This window comes from Leopardus geoffroyi, chromosome D1 (assembly GCF_018350155.1).
Source record: "Leopardus geoffroyi isolate Oge1 chromosome D1, O.geoffroyi_Oge1_pat1.0, whole genome shotgun sequence".
NCBI lineage: Eukaryota > Metazoa > Chordata > Mammalia > Carnivora > Felidae > Leopardus > Leopardus geoffroyi.
Window position 1 is genome coordinate 6,805,430 of NC_059329.1, and position 18,106 is coordinate 6,823,535.

General features: G+C 40.8%; 1 protein-coding gene across 9 annotated transcripts in view; it reads right to left on the reverse strand.

The window, feature by feature from the left end:
- Positions 1 to 18,106, reverse strand: part of CD1H11orf65 (chromosome D1 C11orf65 homolog) — a 63,301-nt gene continuing 45,195 nt past the window's right edge. For 8 of the 9 annotated variants that reach the window (XM_045482706.1, XM_045482707.1, XM_045482705.1 and 5 more), the window contains 4 exons: positions 10,653 to 10,823; positions 2,884 to 2,939; positions 1,873 to 1,935; positions 1 to 543 (listed from right to left, as the gene is read on the reverse strand). In XM_045482706.1, coding sequence (XP_045338662.1) covers positions 392 to 543; positions 1,873 to 1,935; positions 2,884 to 2,939; positions 10,653 to 10,823 — 442 coding nt within the window. In that variant the 3' untranslated portion in view covers positions 1 to 391. The remainder of the gene's footprint in view (positions 544 to 1,872; positions 1,936 to 2,883; positions 2,940 to 10,652; positions 10,824 to 18,106) is intronic. The other variant, XM_045482703.1, reaches the window with a different exon arrangement.

Below are 18,106 nucleotides of genomic sequence, written 5' to 3' on the forward strand. Positions count from 1 at the left end.
TCGTGACCTGAGTCGAAGCTGGACGCTTAACAGACTGAGCCACCCAGGTGCCCCTTTCCTTTTTCAAATGGAAAAAGAGCTCTGACATGAACACCCGAAGAATGCTTCAAGAAGAAAATCCAAAGATTTTTTTTTTTTGCACCTAAATGTATTTATTTACGTGTGACTGTGAGATTACTGCAGTTTCTTCGAATACAAGGAATAATTTCTACATTTTCATGACCGTTGTTTTGAGTCTGATGTCTCATTTCTCTTTAGGCTTCCTTATTTACTTGAGGCAGACAGATTCTGTGCCAAGAACACACAAGTCATTCCAGTCAGAGTAAACGATCTCTTGACAGTAACTGATGGAGTCGGGGTGAAGGGCTGCTGCTCAGGAAAGCGGAGAACCTTATACTCCGTAAGTGAGATCAGGTGATAGTCTAGGAAAATTCGGTTTTTCATAAAAACTTCCATCTAAAGTATCTTCTGGGATTCCCAATTTCTCCTCTGATATATCTGCATAGTCGTACCCTCGTTTCCGTGCTTGCTCAAGTGGGAAACCTAGAGAGAAGTGACAAATGTTTAGGAAGGTGTCCCATGTAAGGTGTCGACTCATTCAATATGCTACTCACTGTATGCCACGTAAGGTCCTTTTCCCATCCCTTCCTGCCCTGCTTCAAGCAGGCACTTTTCTATCCTACTACTCAACTGAAGCCATACGTGTCTCGAGTGTCTCAGTTCATCCTACTCTTCGCTACCATAGTGGCCCATGGTCTACAAAAGGTTCTGCAGGACCTGGATTTGAGGTTTGATCCACTACTAAGTAGCTGTGTAATGTGGGGCAACTTACTTAGCCTCTCAATGTCCTCATCTGTAAAACGGGGATAACAACAGCACCCACGTACCTCATAATCGTGAGAATTAAGGGCGATGGTGCATGTAAAAAAACTAGCATTTAGTTAGTTTGACATTTAGCTAGTGCTCCATGATTATTAGCTCACGGTTCCAGAGAAAAGGTTCCAAACCTTCTCGTGATTTGATTTCCTCGTGCTTCTTGGAGTAATGACACACATTCTCTCCTCTTCTCCCATGCCACCAACCACCACGCGTCATCTTCCACTGACTTCGCTCATAGTGCAAATCTCCACCACTCGATTCTATGCCCCTTCCAATGACCATGCTATCACTTTCCTTCTCTTCACAGTAATCTCTTTTAACTCAGTATTTATATTCTCTGCTTCGGTTTTTATACTTGTCATTCCTTCATATTCTTTCCTCTGCCATTGAGGGCCTACTACTTGCTACATATTGGGGATTTAGTATCAAAGAGACAAATCCCTGCAGTCAAATCAGGGTAGTTACCTACAGCTGTTCTCTAGAAGGCCATCAACTGCATGAAAGCCCTCGAGTGGAAACCGCAGAGCATTTCTGAGGAACAGGCGAGAGGCTGGTGAGGCAGGTTTGGGAGTGAGGGGGGGCCAGCAGGGCATAAGAGTGGAAGGGTGGCCAGAGGCCGAGCCAGAAGGCCATGATGACGTCAGGGTTTTATTTCAAATGCAGTGGAAAATTAGGAGAAGCTGCACAAGGTCCTCGTCGTTAAAAAGCGTGGTTTCTGAAGCTAGCCTGCCTCAGTTCAAATCCCAGCCATCCCAGGAACTGACTGGGTGACCTTGAGCAAGTAATTGGTATCTCTTTGCTCATCTGTAACAGGAACCTCGTCTCACTGAGTCGTTCTGAAAATTAAACGAGTTAATCTTATAAAGCGCTTTCAGACAGCACTTCACGCAGTAATTGAAAGAGAAGATTTTGTTAAACAAATGCTTTAACTGTACTGATTTAAATCTGTAAAAGATCATTACCTATTGTGAGGGGAGCACCCTGGCTGCTTACCAGTTTGGAGACTGTTGGGAGAAGCCTGAAGTGGATGAAGATGCTTGGACCGTGGGGGCGGCTCTGACTCGGAAATAAGTGGGTAGGTTAAGGCGAATGACAGCTGACGCTTAGGGAGTACGTGTTACATGCGAGGCGCCATTCTAAGCTCTTCACGTGTATCATCGCTTATTACCTCACAACGACCTAAGAGCTGCCACTGTTATTCTCATTTTAGAGAGGGGGAAACCGAGCTGGTAACTTCCCCAGGATCACGCAGCCAGTACACTGTAGGGCCAGAAATCAAAGCCAGGCAGCCTGAATCAACACCCCACCAATGTAACCTCTCCGCTGTACTGCCTCTCACTGGCGATCGCAGGACAGAACCCGGACCCCCAGAATGTACAACAACCGCAATTAGGCATTAGCTACGTTAGGACTAGTGATATTTCTAGGACATGAGACTATGCCTCCTCAACACGCTATCCGCGGCAGCACAATGGCGGCATAGAGCCTCAAGAACACTCCTAACATTTTGAGGCGTTTATTTCGCCAAATGAAGCTTGCTCATTAAAAATAATTATGGAAACCATGAGAGAAGCAACTTTTTAAGGGGAGGATTCATTTCTTTAAACCATTTTTCCAACCTAAATAAAACAAAATTTTCTTCTATTCCCAAATAACAATCTTACACATAAAGGTACAAATGACTTGGCAAATTCACTGGTGTCTCTACACAGTGTAGGGTGCTGAAATGCTAGGTGCTTCGAAGCATGTCCGTGTGTGGAATGTATCATTTTCTTCATAAGAATTTCCCATAAAGTATTACTAAAAATCACCTACTTTTTAAAAAATTTATATTCAAGTTAGTTAACATCCAGTGTAGTCTTGGCTTCAGGAGCAGAAACTGGTGATTCACCTCTTACATATGACACCCGCTGCTCATCCCGAAAAGTGCCCTCCTCGACGTCCATCACCCATCTGGCCCATCCCCCAGCCACCTCCCCTCCAGCAACCCTCAAAATCACCTACTTTTGAAGTTAGCTGAAGAGTTGCTTGTAGCAATTTCCTTCCAGTTGGCAATATACCTAAGCACATTATATGGGCATTCATTAAACTGAATCAACGTATTAGTAATCAACTGATCCATTAGTACGTGTTAGACTACTTCTAAAATTCCACTTTCTCTATGAAATCTTGAACTGATGCCGACTAATTCACAGGTGCAAATGTCTAATTCTCATGACTTTTCCATGTCCAACTAACTCTCATGTATCTAAAGTAACCCCTAGAACAAGGAATTGGAGGAGGAATAAAAATGGTGCCTACCATCTACCATATTCGTGCCCTCTGAGCTCCATGCAGCACACCTCTTCTCATTTTATCCTGTTTCCTTCTTGCAAGACCATGTCCTCAGTTGAGGGCATACTAAGATCTTAACTTCTAAATTAAAAGCACAAACAGAAAATTCTCTGGGAGGGAAAAAGTCAGGGGAAAACAACAACAACAACAACCCAACAAACTTTATCCTTGGCTCTGGATTGCCAGACTTACGGTTTCCAGCATGTCAACGGAAATGAAAAGTGTGTGCTTTATGATCTTACTGGGCCAACAATGCTACCTTTGTCGTGTCCAGTAAATAGGAGCAATGACACTTAAATCAAGCACAACTTCAGGGCTGCCACATCTGTTCCCTAAACAGGTAGACAAGGCAGCCCAGGATGAGGTAGAACAGGAAGGGATAAGGCTACCTGATGAGCTACAAAGAGGAGGTAAAGATGCTTTTCAAGAGGCAGGTTTCCTGAGACTTACCCTATTTCATCTTAGGCTCTGCACCCCCCTTTCCCAAGCCTCCTTGAAATCACGTAAGGAGGTGGTTGCACCCAAGAAATCAAGTAAGGAGTTGGTACCAAAAGGTGCTGAAAAGGGACCTCGTAGAGCAAAAATGAGAATTCTGAATCATATAATTCAGAAAACTCTGTGATTTTTCAAGTATTTATATATTCCATGTGAATTTTTAGTTTTGCTGTTTCTGAAGTTTTGTTGTTGTTGGTACAGGAAGGTATATATTATCCAAGAGTATTTAATTAAAACAAAGTATCGTGTCTAACTTGTCTCCTTCCTGTTACTGGTACCTTTGCTCCAAGAACTTTATAGCCTTAAATGGGTGCTCCTGGGTTACTGTCACATGAAAAAGGTGCAACAAAACAGAAGGCAGTGGAAACTCCCTCCAGGATGTCTTGGTAGACAATTCAATCTGGCTTAACCTTAAATTCAGGCAAATTCAGGGTGCTTGGGGGGCTCAGTCAGCTGAGTGTGCGTTTCTTGGTTTTGGCTCAGGTCACGATCTCAGTTTCGTGAGGTCAAGCCCTGTGTCTGGCTCTATGCTGGTTGGTGGTGCAGAGCCCGCTTGGGATTCACTCATTCATTCATTCATTCCCTCTCTCTCTCTCTCTCTCTCTCTCTCTCCCCTCCCCTCCCCTGCTCTTGCTGTCTCTGTTTCTTTCAAAATAAATAAATAAACTTAAAAAAAAACTTCAGGCCAATTCCGTCCTCAGTGGTTGCTCGGATAGGAGTGCTATCAGGTGTTGGTCAATCATCCTCCTTCCTTGGGTTCATATACTGAAAGTTCTCATTCCACTTTCAAGGAACCAAGATAAAGGACCTTCAACCAATTTATTCTATGACCTAACACTCTGGGGCACAAACATATCTCATTTTTAAGCTGATCGGTAACCCTGTTCTACCTGCGATTAGGACATGAATTTATTTAATTGATAAAAATTGATAAAAATATTTTTCTCATCATGAACATACCAGCTGTAACTGATAAGAAATCTAAGTTTTACAAACAGAAGCAACAATCTAATGAGAGCATTACCATGCTGCGTATATCATAGAGCTCATCTGTCTTTCCGACGAAGATATTTTTGGAACTTTTTTTTTACGGAATAAAGTGTATATGGAATCTATGCTGAATGCCTCACAAGTCTACACTTAACATCTTAATGGCCCAGGAAAAGTCCCTGGCTAGAAAGGCCACATAACTACACGTCTTAGATATCAAAGGAGCAGCTCCAGACATGGAGACTACCCATAACACACATGGGCAAAGAGCTCTCACCAACAGGATTCACAGAATATCAGGAGACAAAGCTAGTCCAGCAGCTGACCACGTAACAGGTTATGTCAAAATTCAGTTGCAGTTTTGAAAAATAGGAAGACCCTGGAAGAGGAACATCCATCTTGATAGAGAAGATGACCCTGAAGTCCAGCGGGATAAACGCTGGCAACAGTCACCGTGGCCATCCTGTGGGTGAGTTGGTGACGCTAACACAAGGACTGTTTTACATTCTAAGTGCCTGCAGCAACATATCTGTGGATACCACAGAAGGACAACAGTACTCATCAGTGTACTTGAGTCCAGGAGTTAAGTTGACTCTGCCTATTCTTTAAAGTACATAATAACAATATTGTACTCAGTTGGTACTGTTACAATGCGCATCATAAGACGCACACGACGGTTCCCAGTGGAGGGTCCATCTGTCATACCAGGGGCTGGCACACAAGCCTTTTGGGAAGAGACTGGCTTGTACCATTCAACATCAATGTTCAACACATTTATGTCATTCTAATGTTCTGACTGTTGAAAACTGTCCACAGATTTCAGTGGCTACAAATTTTCCTGAAGGGAAATGTCAGACTCTGAAATTCTCAACAAACAAGGTGTCATTAAGACAGCTACGAACATCTAAATGACTACAAAGATCTAACAAAGAGAAGACTGTGAAGACCATGAATATGCTGTGGAAAAGGTACTTACACCTGACATCTGCCATTAGTAGCGGAAGGTCTTTGCAAGTTTGGTCTTGCCTGAGATAATCAGTAGCTTGAGCTCAGTAATGTTAATGAAATATTCCCAAATTATCATGCTGGATTCCTGGGAAACTTTTGTTGTCCAGGGCTCAATACAAAAAGTTAGAATACTGTAGCACAGCACTAAAGAAAGCCATCAAACTATACAAAAGAAAGCAAGAGAACAAGAAAGGAACAGAAAAGGACTACAAAAACGAGCAGAAAAAAATTAACAAAATGGCAATAAGTGTTTACCTATGAACAAGTACTTTCAATGAAAACTGACTAAACATTCCAATCAAAAGACAAAGGGTGAGGAAATGGATTAACACACAAGACCTATATGCTGCCTATAAGAAATCACTTCAAACTAAAGACACATATAGACTGAAAGTGAAGGCATGGAATAATGCAAATGGAAGCAGAAAAAAAGCCAGGGTAACAATATTTATATCAGACAAGATAGACTTTAAAACAAAGAAGCAAGGGACAAAGAATGGCATTACACAATGATGAAAGGATCAATCCAACAAGATGATATAACCATTGTAAATATCTCTGCACCCAACACAGAGGCACCTAGCAAATGTTAACAGATATGAAGGGAGAAACAGACAATTATATAATAATACTAGGGGATTTTAACACCACATCTATGTCAATGGACAGACTGCCCACATGGAAAATCAATAAGAAAACAGTGGCTCTGAACGACATATTAGACCAGATGAAGCTAACAGATGTCTAGAGAAAATTCCATCCAAATGCAGAATATGTATTCTTTTCAAGTGCAGGCACAAAGGACATTCTCCAAGACAGATCAAATGTTAGACCACAAAGCCAGGCCAGAAAACAAGTGTCAATAAATTTACAAAGACTGAAATCACATCAAGCATCTTTTCTGACCACAACAGTATGAAACTAGAAATCAGTTAAAAAAAGAAAAAAACTGAAAAAAAAATCACAAACACATGGAAGCTAAGCAACATACAACTAAATAGCCAATGGGTCAACCAAGAAATCAGAGAGGAAATAAGAAATACACGGAAACAAATGAAAATGAAAGCACAACAGTCCAAAATCAGTGGGATGCAGCAAAGGCTGTTCTAAGAGGGAAGTTTATAGTAATGCAGGCCTAACTCAAGAGACGAGAAAAACCTCAAACAAACAAGCTAGCTTACACCTAAGGAACCAAAAAAAAAAAAAAAAAAAAAAAAAGAACAAACTAAGCCCAAAGCTAGTAAGAGGAAAAAATAATAAAGATTAGAGAGGAAATAAATAACATAGACACTAAAAGAAAAATAGAAAGGATCAATGGAACCAAGAGGTAGTTCTCTGAAAAGATGAACAAAACTGATAAACCTTTAGACTCATCAAGAAAAAAAGAGAATAAAATCAGAAATGAAGGAGAAATTACAGCAGATGCCCAAACTACAAAAGATTATAAGAGAATGTTATGTAAAATTATATGCCAACAAATTGGACAATGTGGAAGAAATGGATACATTCCTAGAAACATACAATGTTCTAAAAGTGAATGAGGAAGAAATAGTAAAATTTGAACACGTCAATTACTAGTAATGAAAATGAATCAGTAATCAAAAACCTCTCAACAAACAAAAGTCCATGACTATACGGCTTCATATGTGAATTCTCCCAAACATTTAAAAATTTTTTAATGCTTATTTATTTTTGGAGAGAGAGAGAGACAGAGTGAGAGCAGGGGAGGGGCAGAGACAGAGGGAGACACAGAATCTGAAGCAGGCTTCAGGCTCTGAGCTGTCAGCACAGAGCCAGACACAGGGCTTGAACCCACAAACCTGAGATCATGACCTGAGCTGAAGTCAGACGCTTGACCGACTGAGCCACCCAGGTGCCCCTACCAAACATTTAAAGAAAAGTTAATACCTATTCTTCTCAAATGTTCCAAAAAATAGAAGAGAAAGGAAAACTTCCAAATTCATTCTGTGAGGCCAGTATCGCCCTGATACCAGAACCAGTCAGACGTGACAGAAACACAAAACCAAACGAAACTATGGGCTAATTGACCTGATAACATAGATGCAAAAGTCCTCAACAAAATATTAACAAAGTGAATTCAATAATACACTGAAAGATTAATTCACCACAAACAAGTGGGATTTAGTCTAGGGATGCAAAAGGGGCTCAGGAGCTGCAAATCAATATGATACATCATGTTAACAAGAAGAAGAGGAAAAAACATATGATCCTCTCAATAGACGGGAAAAAAACCATCTGACAAAATACAACATCATTCATGATTAAAAAAAACCAAAACAACTCTCAAACAAGTGGGTTTAGAGGGAATATACCTCAATATAATAAAGGCTACATAGGAAAAACCCATAGCCCACAACGGTGAAAAACTGAGAGCCTTTCTTCCAAAATCAGGAACAAGGCAAGAACGTCTACTCACCACTTTTATTGAACATAGTACTGGAAGTCCTAGCCACAACAACAAAACAAGAAATAAAAGGCATCTAAATTGGTAAGGAGGAAGTCAAACTGTCACTATCTGCAGTTGACGTGATACTATATATAGAAAACCTGAAGGATGCCACCAAAAAGCTATTAGTACTCATAAATGAGTTTAGCAAAGTTGCAGAATGCAAAATTAATATAATACGGAAATCTGTTGCATTTCTAAGCACTAATAATGAAGTAGCAGAAAGAGAAATTAAGAAAACAATTCCATGTACAACTGCACCAAAAAGAATAAAATACCTAGGAAAAAACTTAACCAAGGTGGTGAAAGACCCATACTCTGAAAACGGTAAGACACAGATGAAAGCAAATGAACACAACACAAAGAGAAAGATATACTGTGCTCGCACTTTAGCAGATTAATGTTGCTAAAATGTTCATACTACCCAAAGCAGTATACAGATTTAATTGCAATCCCTATCAAAATACCAAGAGCATTACTCACAGAACAAACCATATAATCCTACAAGTCATATGGAAACAGAAAAGACCCCAAATAGCCAAAGCAATCTTGAGAAAGAACAAAGCTGGAGGTAACACAATCCGAGATCTCAAAATACACTACACAAAGCTATAGTAATTAAAACAGTTTGGTACTGGCACAAAAACAGACATGTAAATCAGTGGAATAGGATACAGAGCCAGAAATAAATCCATGCTTATATGATCGAGTAGTCTATGACAAAGGAGGCAAGAATATACAATATCCTCTTCAATAAATAGCGCTGGTTAAACTGGACAGCTACACGCAGAAGAACGAAGCTGGACTACTTTCTCAAACCACACAGAAAAATAAACTCAAAATGATTACAGACCTAAATGTGAGACCTAAAACCATAAATCTCCTAGGAAAAAAAAAGTGTAGGCAGTTATTTCTCACTATTGGCCTTACAAACATTTTTCTAGCTAGGTCTCCTCAGGCAAAGAACACAAAACCAAAAATAAACTACTGGGATTACACCAAAATAAAAAGTTTTTACAAAGCAAAGTAAACTGTAAACAAAATGAAAAGGCAACCTACTGAATGGGAGATATTTACAGATGAAATATTCAATAGGGGGTTAATATCCAAAATATATAAAGAGCTTAACAACTCAACAAACAAACAAAAAACAAAGAATTCAAAATAGGCAGAAGACACACGAATAAACATTTTTTTTCAAAGAAGACATACAGATGGCCAACAAATTTGTGAAGATGCTCAACATCACTAATCATCAGGCAAATGCAAATTAAACCCACGATGAGATATCACCCTCTACTTGTCAAAGTGCCTAGAATCAAAAAGACAAGAAACAGTAACCATTGGTGAGGATGTGGAGAAAAGGAAACCCTCATGCACTGTTGATGGGAATGTAAATTGGTGCACTACAGTGGAAAATATTACAGATGTTCCTAAAAATTAAAAATAGAAATGCCATTTGATCCAGTAATTTCACTATTGGGTATTTACCAAAAGAAAAAAAAAATACGGATTTGTAAAGATATATATGTTTACTGCAACATTATTTACAGTAGCCACAAAATGGAAGCAACCCAAGTGTCCACTGATGGATGAATGGATATTTAGTGGAATATTACTCAGGCATAAAGAAAGATTGAGCTCTTGACATATGTGAAAATATGGAGGAATCTAGAAGGTATAGTGCTAGGTGAAATAAGTTACACAGGGAAAGACAAGTACCATAAGATTTCACTTTGTGTGGTATCTAAGAAAAAAAATAAATGAATAAACAAAAAATAGAAAGAACTAGTGGTTGTCAAAGGGGAGGTGGGTGGAGGGATGGGTGAAATAGATAAAGGGGATCATGAGGTACACACTTCGAGTTACAAAATAAGTAAGTCACAGATGTGAAAAGTACAGCATCGGGAATACAGTTAATAATGTTGTAGTAAAGCTGTATGGTGACAGATGGGGAGTGCACTTCATGTGGTGAGCACCGAGCTATCTACAGAATTGCTGAATCACTATGTTATAGACCTAAAACTCATATAACATTGTAAGTTGACTACACTTCAATTAAAAAAAAGAACACCTAGGGGTGAGTGGGTGGCTCAGTCGGTTAAGCTTCCGACTCTGGCTCACGTCACGATCTCGTGGTTTGCAAGCTCGAGCCCGGCATCAGGCTGTCTGTAGTTAGAGCAGAGCCTGCTTTGGATCCTGTGTCCCTCTCTCCCTCTGCACCTCCCCCTCTCACACTCTCTTTCTCTCTCAAAAATAAACATAAAAAAAAAACAAAACACCTAAGTCTAATTTTCTTTTTCTACTTTTACATCATCTTTTTAAATATATTCTTCCTTCATTTCTTCTTTTTTCTAGACAAACAATACTCTTTTTTTAAGTAAATGTTACATTTGTGGGTCCAAGATTCAACACGGGAGTGGGAAACAAAAATATATGAGGCCTGCCCTGCTCCCCAACAAAAGCAGCGTGTATTTACTCATCAAAGTTCAGCGTGTTTGTCCAGTTGAGCACTTCATCCACCTCCCATTCCATCACCGAATCTATTCCACCGATTTCGACAGCTCTCATTAGCCCCTTCGTTGCTGTGTGGATTAAACCTAGAGTTTTAGCATTTGTTGACCTGGCCTCTAGGCTTCCTGTATAGTACCTAAACAGGGGAAGGGAAGGGAGATATAAACCTTGTCAGACAGGTGATTACTAGTAGACGCAGCTAACAGATGTGTTGTTATTGCAAAACTATTTACATATTTAAACCAAGTTCTCACCCTATTTAACTCAAATACATTCAGACCAGGTTCTATGTGATGGGATGTTTGGGAAAAAAACAAAACAAAACAAAACAAAACAAAACTTAGCCAACCGCACTAAACGGTGAGGCCTCATTTCAAAACCCACCCCTCAGTACATTGGGCTGTTATGATATAATGAAAAAGCAAGTTATTAAATCACTGGATCATAGGATTATAGAGTCAAAGGATCTTGGAAACCAAATAACTAGTCCTCTTGTCTTATAGGAGAGAAATTAAGTCCTGGAAGAGTTGACTGACTTTTATGAGGTCACATGGCTAATGGCGAGTAAGAAGAGGAAAGGGGAGGGGAGGAGGAAAGAGAAAGGGAGGGAGTCGCAAAGGGAAGACAAGATGGTAACATCTTTTTTTGTGTCAGGTACTTTTCATACATCATCGTGTTTAATTCACTTTAAAAAGACAAAGCTGTTTGTGACAGCTGTTTTTATTTCCATTTTATGGATGAGGAAGTCAAAAGCTGGAGAAGTTAAATTCTTCAAGATCATGTACATAGTAAATAGATGCCAGAGCCAGTGTTTGAATTTGACTCCAAGTCCAGACTTCTTGGGCAACACTGTTCTGTCTTACGGTACTGAGCACATGAATGAATGCATCCACAAAACGTGAACTGAGTGTGTAGAGACAAGTTAGCATTCCTCACAAAAAATATTAGAAAGGTGCATTTTTCTTTTGGTTTTTCATTTTAAGATCTACATTTGTATTCCATTTTTAAAGTTAACTTACTCTGAAATTGTTTTCACTTATTAAGTCAACATTGATTAGGAAGTGGCATGGTGGGAGTGCAGAGCTAGGTAGGACTCCGATATCCAACTATCTGGCTTTGAGTCTTGCGTCTGTGATTTACTAGCTCTATGACTTTTGCCAAATAACCTAGTCTTTCTGGGCCTGAGATTACCTTAAAATGGTAATCACAACACCCCTCTTCTTAGCATTGTTGAGAGGTTAAGTCCCTATAAAGCATTCAGAATGATGACTAGCACATAGTAAGCATTCAACAAAAGGCGGCTTACCAACTCCTGGATGGCAAAGGGTAGGGCAGTGACAAGATATGTCTCTGCCCTCATGAAGCTTCTGCTTTCTCAAACTTTAAATAGATAATGATCCATGGGAGCTAATTTCATAAAAGCAGGAACATGCCTCTTGATTTATATTGATTAGTAAGAGCACAAATTCTAAGAAAGTATGAATTCACAACTTTTCTGCCACCGCCATTTGCAAAGCACTGTGTACAGAGGTGGGATTCCTTTGTGGAGCCTGCATTCTTCTACCCAAATTCCCTGAACATAATAGGCACTCAAAAAAAGTAGGTACCGAATGAATGCATGAATGAACGATGGTACCCAATGGATGGCCTAGGTTTATGAACTAGTGTTCATGCCACAACAAAAATGAATTTAGAAAGCAGAAACTTCTGGAAGGCTAAGAGTGAGCACATTTTTTATGACTTCCTCCACAATTTACCTTTGCAAATATACACGACATTAGATTTGGAAACCTGGACGATATTTGTTTTTCCTTTGACAACAGTGGTTTATGACAGTTCAGTTACCTATGTTTGCTCTCATCAAGGATATATAGGAAGGCGATTTGTTTTAAAGAGAATTATAATACTTATTCCAAAAATTTAATTCTGTTTTAAACTCTTCAAATATTCGTCACTATTTATAGTTAAGTGGGCTATAATAGTAATCAAACAAAAGACTAGCAAGTAGAATACAAACAATAGTGACCAGAATGAAGACTACTTTATAACAATCATACCTTGTCTTATAATAAATGAGTGATATTTAAAACAACAATATAAACTTTGGCTTTATAGGTAATGTTGCAATATATCCAGTTTTAAATGATCTACTCTTTCTACGATAGAAAACTGAAAGAGAGAAAACATTACAAAAATATTTTTTCTGAATATACCAACAGGGAAAGAAGTTAAAATGCAAAATACCTAGTAAGAACTGAAGTGGTTTTTTAAAATATTTATTTATTTTGAGAGAGAGTGGGAGGGAGAAGGAAAAAGTACGCAAGCACCAGCGGAGAGGGACAGAGACAGAGTGGGAGAGAGAGAATTCCAAGCAGGCTCTGTGCTGTCAGCACAGAGCCCAAAACAGGGCTTAATCCCTTGAACATTTCTTCTCCATCCCCTGCAACCTTACAAAAAGGAAACATTACAACATCCAGTTATAAGGATTCACTCACTCACTCACTCACTGACTCATTCAAGAAGCAACACATATTCATTAAGCATCTACTAGGTCTAATGAAGCTATCCTTTCGGCGCTCCTAATGGAGGCGGCAGACAAATATACAGATATTTGCAGAAGTGTGACAAATGAGTATGTAAGACATCTATGAGGGCATGCCAAAAAAAAGTGCCCGTGCCTAGCTAAGTCAGGGAAGGCATCTCCTAGCTAAGGAGGTATGCGAGCCAAGTATCAAAGATGAAGATCTTGTTGCCATGTAACTGAGCCAGAGAAGAGCAACCTAGGGAGAGGGAGCATCACGTGGGGATAGCTAAGGGTGAGTCCCTGGCATGTCTCAGGTAAGGAGGTGATTTGTGCTTTGGAAACATCACTTCAGTATTTCTGCAGGGATGGGGAGAAGATTAGAGAGGCAGAAACCAATCAGAAGGACTCTACAGATGCAGGAGAGAGGAGAACAATGAGAAGATGCCACAGGAAGGGAGAAAAATGCCAGTTTTGGGAGATTCTTTGGAGGTAGAACAGGACTTTATGACAGATTACACATGGGGGCTGATGAAAGGTACGAAGTCAAGCATAACCTCTACTTTTCTGGCTTGGATGACTGGGTAAACAAATGATGGTGTCATAAACCGAGGTCGAGAGGAATGCTGAAAAGAAACAACTTTTATGATGAGGAATGTAAGAAATTCAGCTTAAGACCTGTTGAATCTGAGCTGGGAATGTCCATGTAATTAGAAAAACAGAGCTCAAGGGCACCCGGGTGGCTCAGTCGGGTAAGCATCTGACTTCGGCTCAGGTCATAATCTTGCAATTCACAAGTTTGAACCCCGTTGTTGGGCTCTGTGCTGACAGCTCAGAGCCTGGAGCCTGCTTTGGATTCTGTGTCTCCCTCTCGTTCTGCCCCTCCCCCGCTCATGTTCTCTCTCTCTCTCAAAAATAAACATTAAAAAAAAGAAAAACAGAGCTCACGTATGGATGAGGACTGTTTTGAGAGTAAATAAACAGAGGAAAGAAAAAAAAGAAATAAGACAGATTAGCATCCATGTGCAACGACTTATTACCAGGTGTGTGTCTGCTGGTGCTTGGCTTGATCTTCAGCAAATCACACTGCCATTCTGTCAAAGCCAGCTGTTTCTAAGCGGTGGCACATATGGTGAGTGTATTTTGTTGTTCTCAGCCTATTACCACACTTCTTTTGCTGCAAATGGGCCCCCTGGGTAGAGGCAATGTTGTATGGAATAAAATGATGATGGATAAGGCTTCTATAATAAATGGTATTGCTGACAGAAGTAACGCAAGCTGAGAAAAAATACACATCCAGAATATTTATCACTGTGCATATAAAGGGATGCCACCTCTATATGGGAAGGGTCCAATATCATCAGCCTGCCGCCAAGGAGCCAGCATATCCCATGGCTGGAGGCAAAGCAACGGCCTTCGCTGTACAGTTAGCTGTGACTATAGAGCCAGAACAGACTCCGTGAGGAAAAGACCATGTTTACGAGTCTATGTGTAGCCTTGATCTTGATACCCATGACCACTTTGTACATGGCTCCAGTGAGCAACCAGGTGAAAAAAACGACATCCACAGGATGGATCATCTTGTCCATCTGAATACTTAGGGCTTTCTGCTTCATAAACCCTTTGGAGGGCATTCACAAGGACACAAGTATACTCTATGCCCATTTTGAGTACACATGTCCCCACACCCAATCACCACTTTTCCAATTTAATTCCAAGTACCCAATTATGTGAGAAGTTATTAGCCACTGCCCACAGTCAATAAGATCCCTGTCTCAAGCTATTTCACCTTCCTACATGAAGTGTAAAACCAGCTGGGCTCACTAGGAGGATGCCCTTGGCCATTTTCTGGGCCTATTGAGGGGTTGTAATCTAGTGACCGTCCACGTTTGGATGTTGCCAGAATCCTGTGCAGATCCATGGGGAATGAGACCTAATGTAGTCTCTCTCTGTTAGCTCGTCACAGGGGACTCCCTACGAAGCCAAAGGCATGGGCATGAAGCAGAGCCAGTGAACATAAGCAGTGCTGAAGGAACCTGGGCACTGGCCCATACAGCTTACAGAGCTCTCTGGACCTTCTCAGACCCATTCTTTTCTATCCTGCATCCATTTCATTCTGAGATGATGCTGTTCACTCTCAGTGTTATGGTTGATTGGATTAGATAAAGCCCAGGTCGGTTCATAGTCACAGGGCACCTGGAATCCCACTGCCAAGCATCCAGTCTCTACGAGGGCCCAGCAGCAGAGCCAGAATTGATTTTCAAATGTAACACAGTTGTAGGCAGAAGAGGGCACTACCTTTCTCCTAAACCCTCTGTGCTGAGATCCTCTTATTAAAACTCTTGGGAGACTCCATACACAAGTTCAGTCTCTCACAGACATTTCCAATACTGGCGGGACTGCTCGGCCATCAAGGGGAAGTGGTGGGGCAGCTTGACCACACCGTGGACCTGCTACCGTGTTTGTAGGAACACCATGTCCCGCTAGAGCCTGGCAGCTTCCTTAGGTTACCTCTAATATGGGTTGGAGCAGCATGCCCCAATGGGGCATATTTTACCCCCTAAATCCAGGCAGCCCCTCTAAGTGCTGTGTGCCTTCAAGATGGACAGTACAAGGTAGTGCACCTTGTCTCTCACCTTAGAAAGGATATCCCCAAATGTCCATTAGCTTTAGTTATGTGGCAAACCCTTAACATTGTGCAAAATGTATCTCTCTCTCCTTCTGGTGTGCATCTGTCTTATTAAGTCATCTGGGGACTTATTTTCTGCTCACTGCATCTGCTTAGTATAAGGTCACCAAAGTAATGGAGAGGCACGATGGTCTGTGGGGACGGGGATGTGCAAGCCCCGGGCGGAAAACAGCAGGAGAGCCGACAGCCCTGAAAGTAAGATGTAAAGGCGCATCCTCTTCTTTCCGTGCCAATGCCAATTGCTTCTCCTTTTGTTTACTGCTTGGGATGGGAAAGAACATGGGTCAGGTCAACAGCAGCGTACCAGGGGCCAGGGGCTGTGTGGATCTGCTGAATTAAAGGAACTTAGCTGCAGTCTGTGTCACCAGCTGACCGCCACCACTTCAAAGTTCCACTATTCCTGTGAGCTAAAGGAACCAATCCCATCACCGCTTTCCCCACTGTCATCTCGTCTGTAAAAACAGCCACCACAGAGCTCATCAAGAATTCTGTTGCTCCCCACTGGGGCGCCTGGGTGGCTCAGTCAGTTAAGCAGAGGACTCAATTTCAGCTCAGGTCATGATCCTAGGGTCACGGGACCAAGTCCCATGTGGGGCTCCGTGCTGAGTGTGGAGTCTGCTTAAAATTCACTCCCTGTCCTCAGCTGCAGCCATTTTTTACTTGACACATCTCCAAAGGCAAGGGAATTAAAAGCAAAGATGAACTATGGGGACCTCATCAAGATAAAAAGCTTCTGCACTGCAAAGGAAACAATCAACAAAACTAAAAGGCAACCAATGGAATGGGAAAAGATATCTGCCAAGTGACATATTGGATAAAGGGCTAGTATGCAAGAACTCACCAAACTCCACACTCGAAAAACAAATAATCCAGTGAAGAAATGGGAAGAAGACATGAATAGACACTTATCCAAAGCAGACATCCAGATGGCTAACAGACACATGAAAAAATGCTCAATGTCACTCCTCATCAGGGAAATAGAAATCAAAAACCACACTGACATACCACCTCATGCCGGTCAGAGTGGCTAAAGCGAACAAATCAGGACACTATAGACGCTGGAGAGGATGTGGAGAAATGGGAACCCTCTTGCACTGCTGGTGGGAATGCAAACTGGTGCAGCCGCTCTGGAAAACAGTGTGCAGGTTCTTCAAAAAATTAAGAATAGAGCTCCCCTGGGACCCAGCAATAACACTGCTAGGAATTTACCCAAGGGATGCAGGAGTGCCGACGCATAGGGGCACTTGTGCCCCAATGTTTATAGCAGCACTTTCAACAGTAGCCAAATTATAGAAAGAGCCTAAATGTCCATCAACTGACGAATGGATAAAGATGTGTTTTATATATACAATGGAATACTACTTGAAAATGAGAAAAAATGAAATCTGGCCACTTTCAGCAACGTGGATGGAACTGCACGGTATTATGCTAAGGAAAGTCAGGCAGAGAAAGACAGACACCATATGTTCTCACTCATATGTGGATCCTGAGAAATTAACAGAAGACCAGAGGGGAGGGGAAAGGGGGGAAAAAGTTACAGAGAAGGAAGGAGGCAAACCATAAGAGACTCTTAAATACTGAGAACAAACTGAGGGTACCTAGGGGTGGGAGAGAGGGGAAAATGGGTGATGGGCATTGAGGAGGGCACCTGTTGGGATGAGCACTGGGTGTTGTATGGAAACCAATTTGACAGTAAATTATATTATAAAAAAAAAAACAAATCAAACCAAACCAAAAAAAACAAAAAACAAAAAAAAAAAAACACCAAACCTTTAACTAGAGTCAGTGTAAATAAACTGCCCATCATAAAATAAGAGAGGTATTAGGAGAACTCAAATGTACAGACAGCCCAAAGAAAATACCTGAATTTTTTTTGTTAGTGAATATTGGGTCTCAATGTACCTCTTCCTTCAAGATGTGCTAAAATATAAGGATATATTGTCTTCCACATATTAATATAACTTTATTACTAGAGTGATGCTTCCATTGTCCTAGATAAATAGGTTTTTCATATTTGAGTTTTTAATTAATTTCTTCTAAAGATGTTAACATGCTTTGACTTATGTGGGGCTGTTGTACTATTTGACATACAAAATTTAAATATTGTTGTATTTTATTTTATCATGAACTGCTTGTCGATATAAAATGGAATAAGGGTGAGAGTGTGAGGGTAACTGTAATGGGACTTGATGTTGGTAGGAATGTTCTA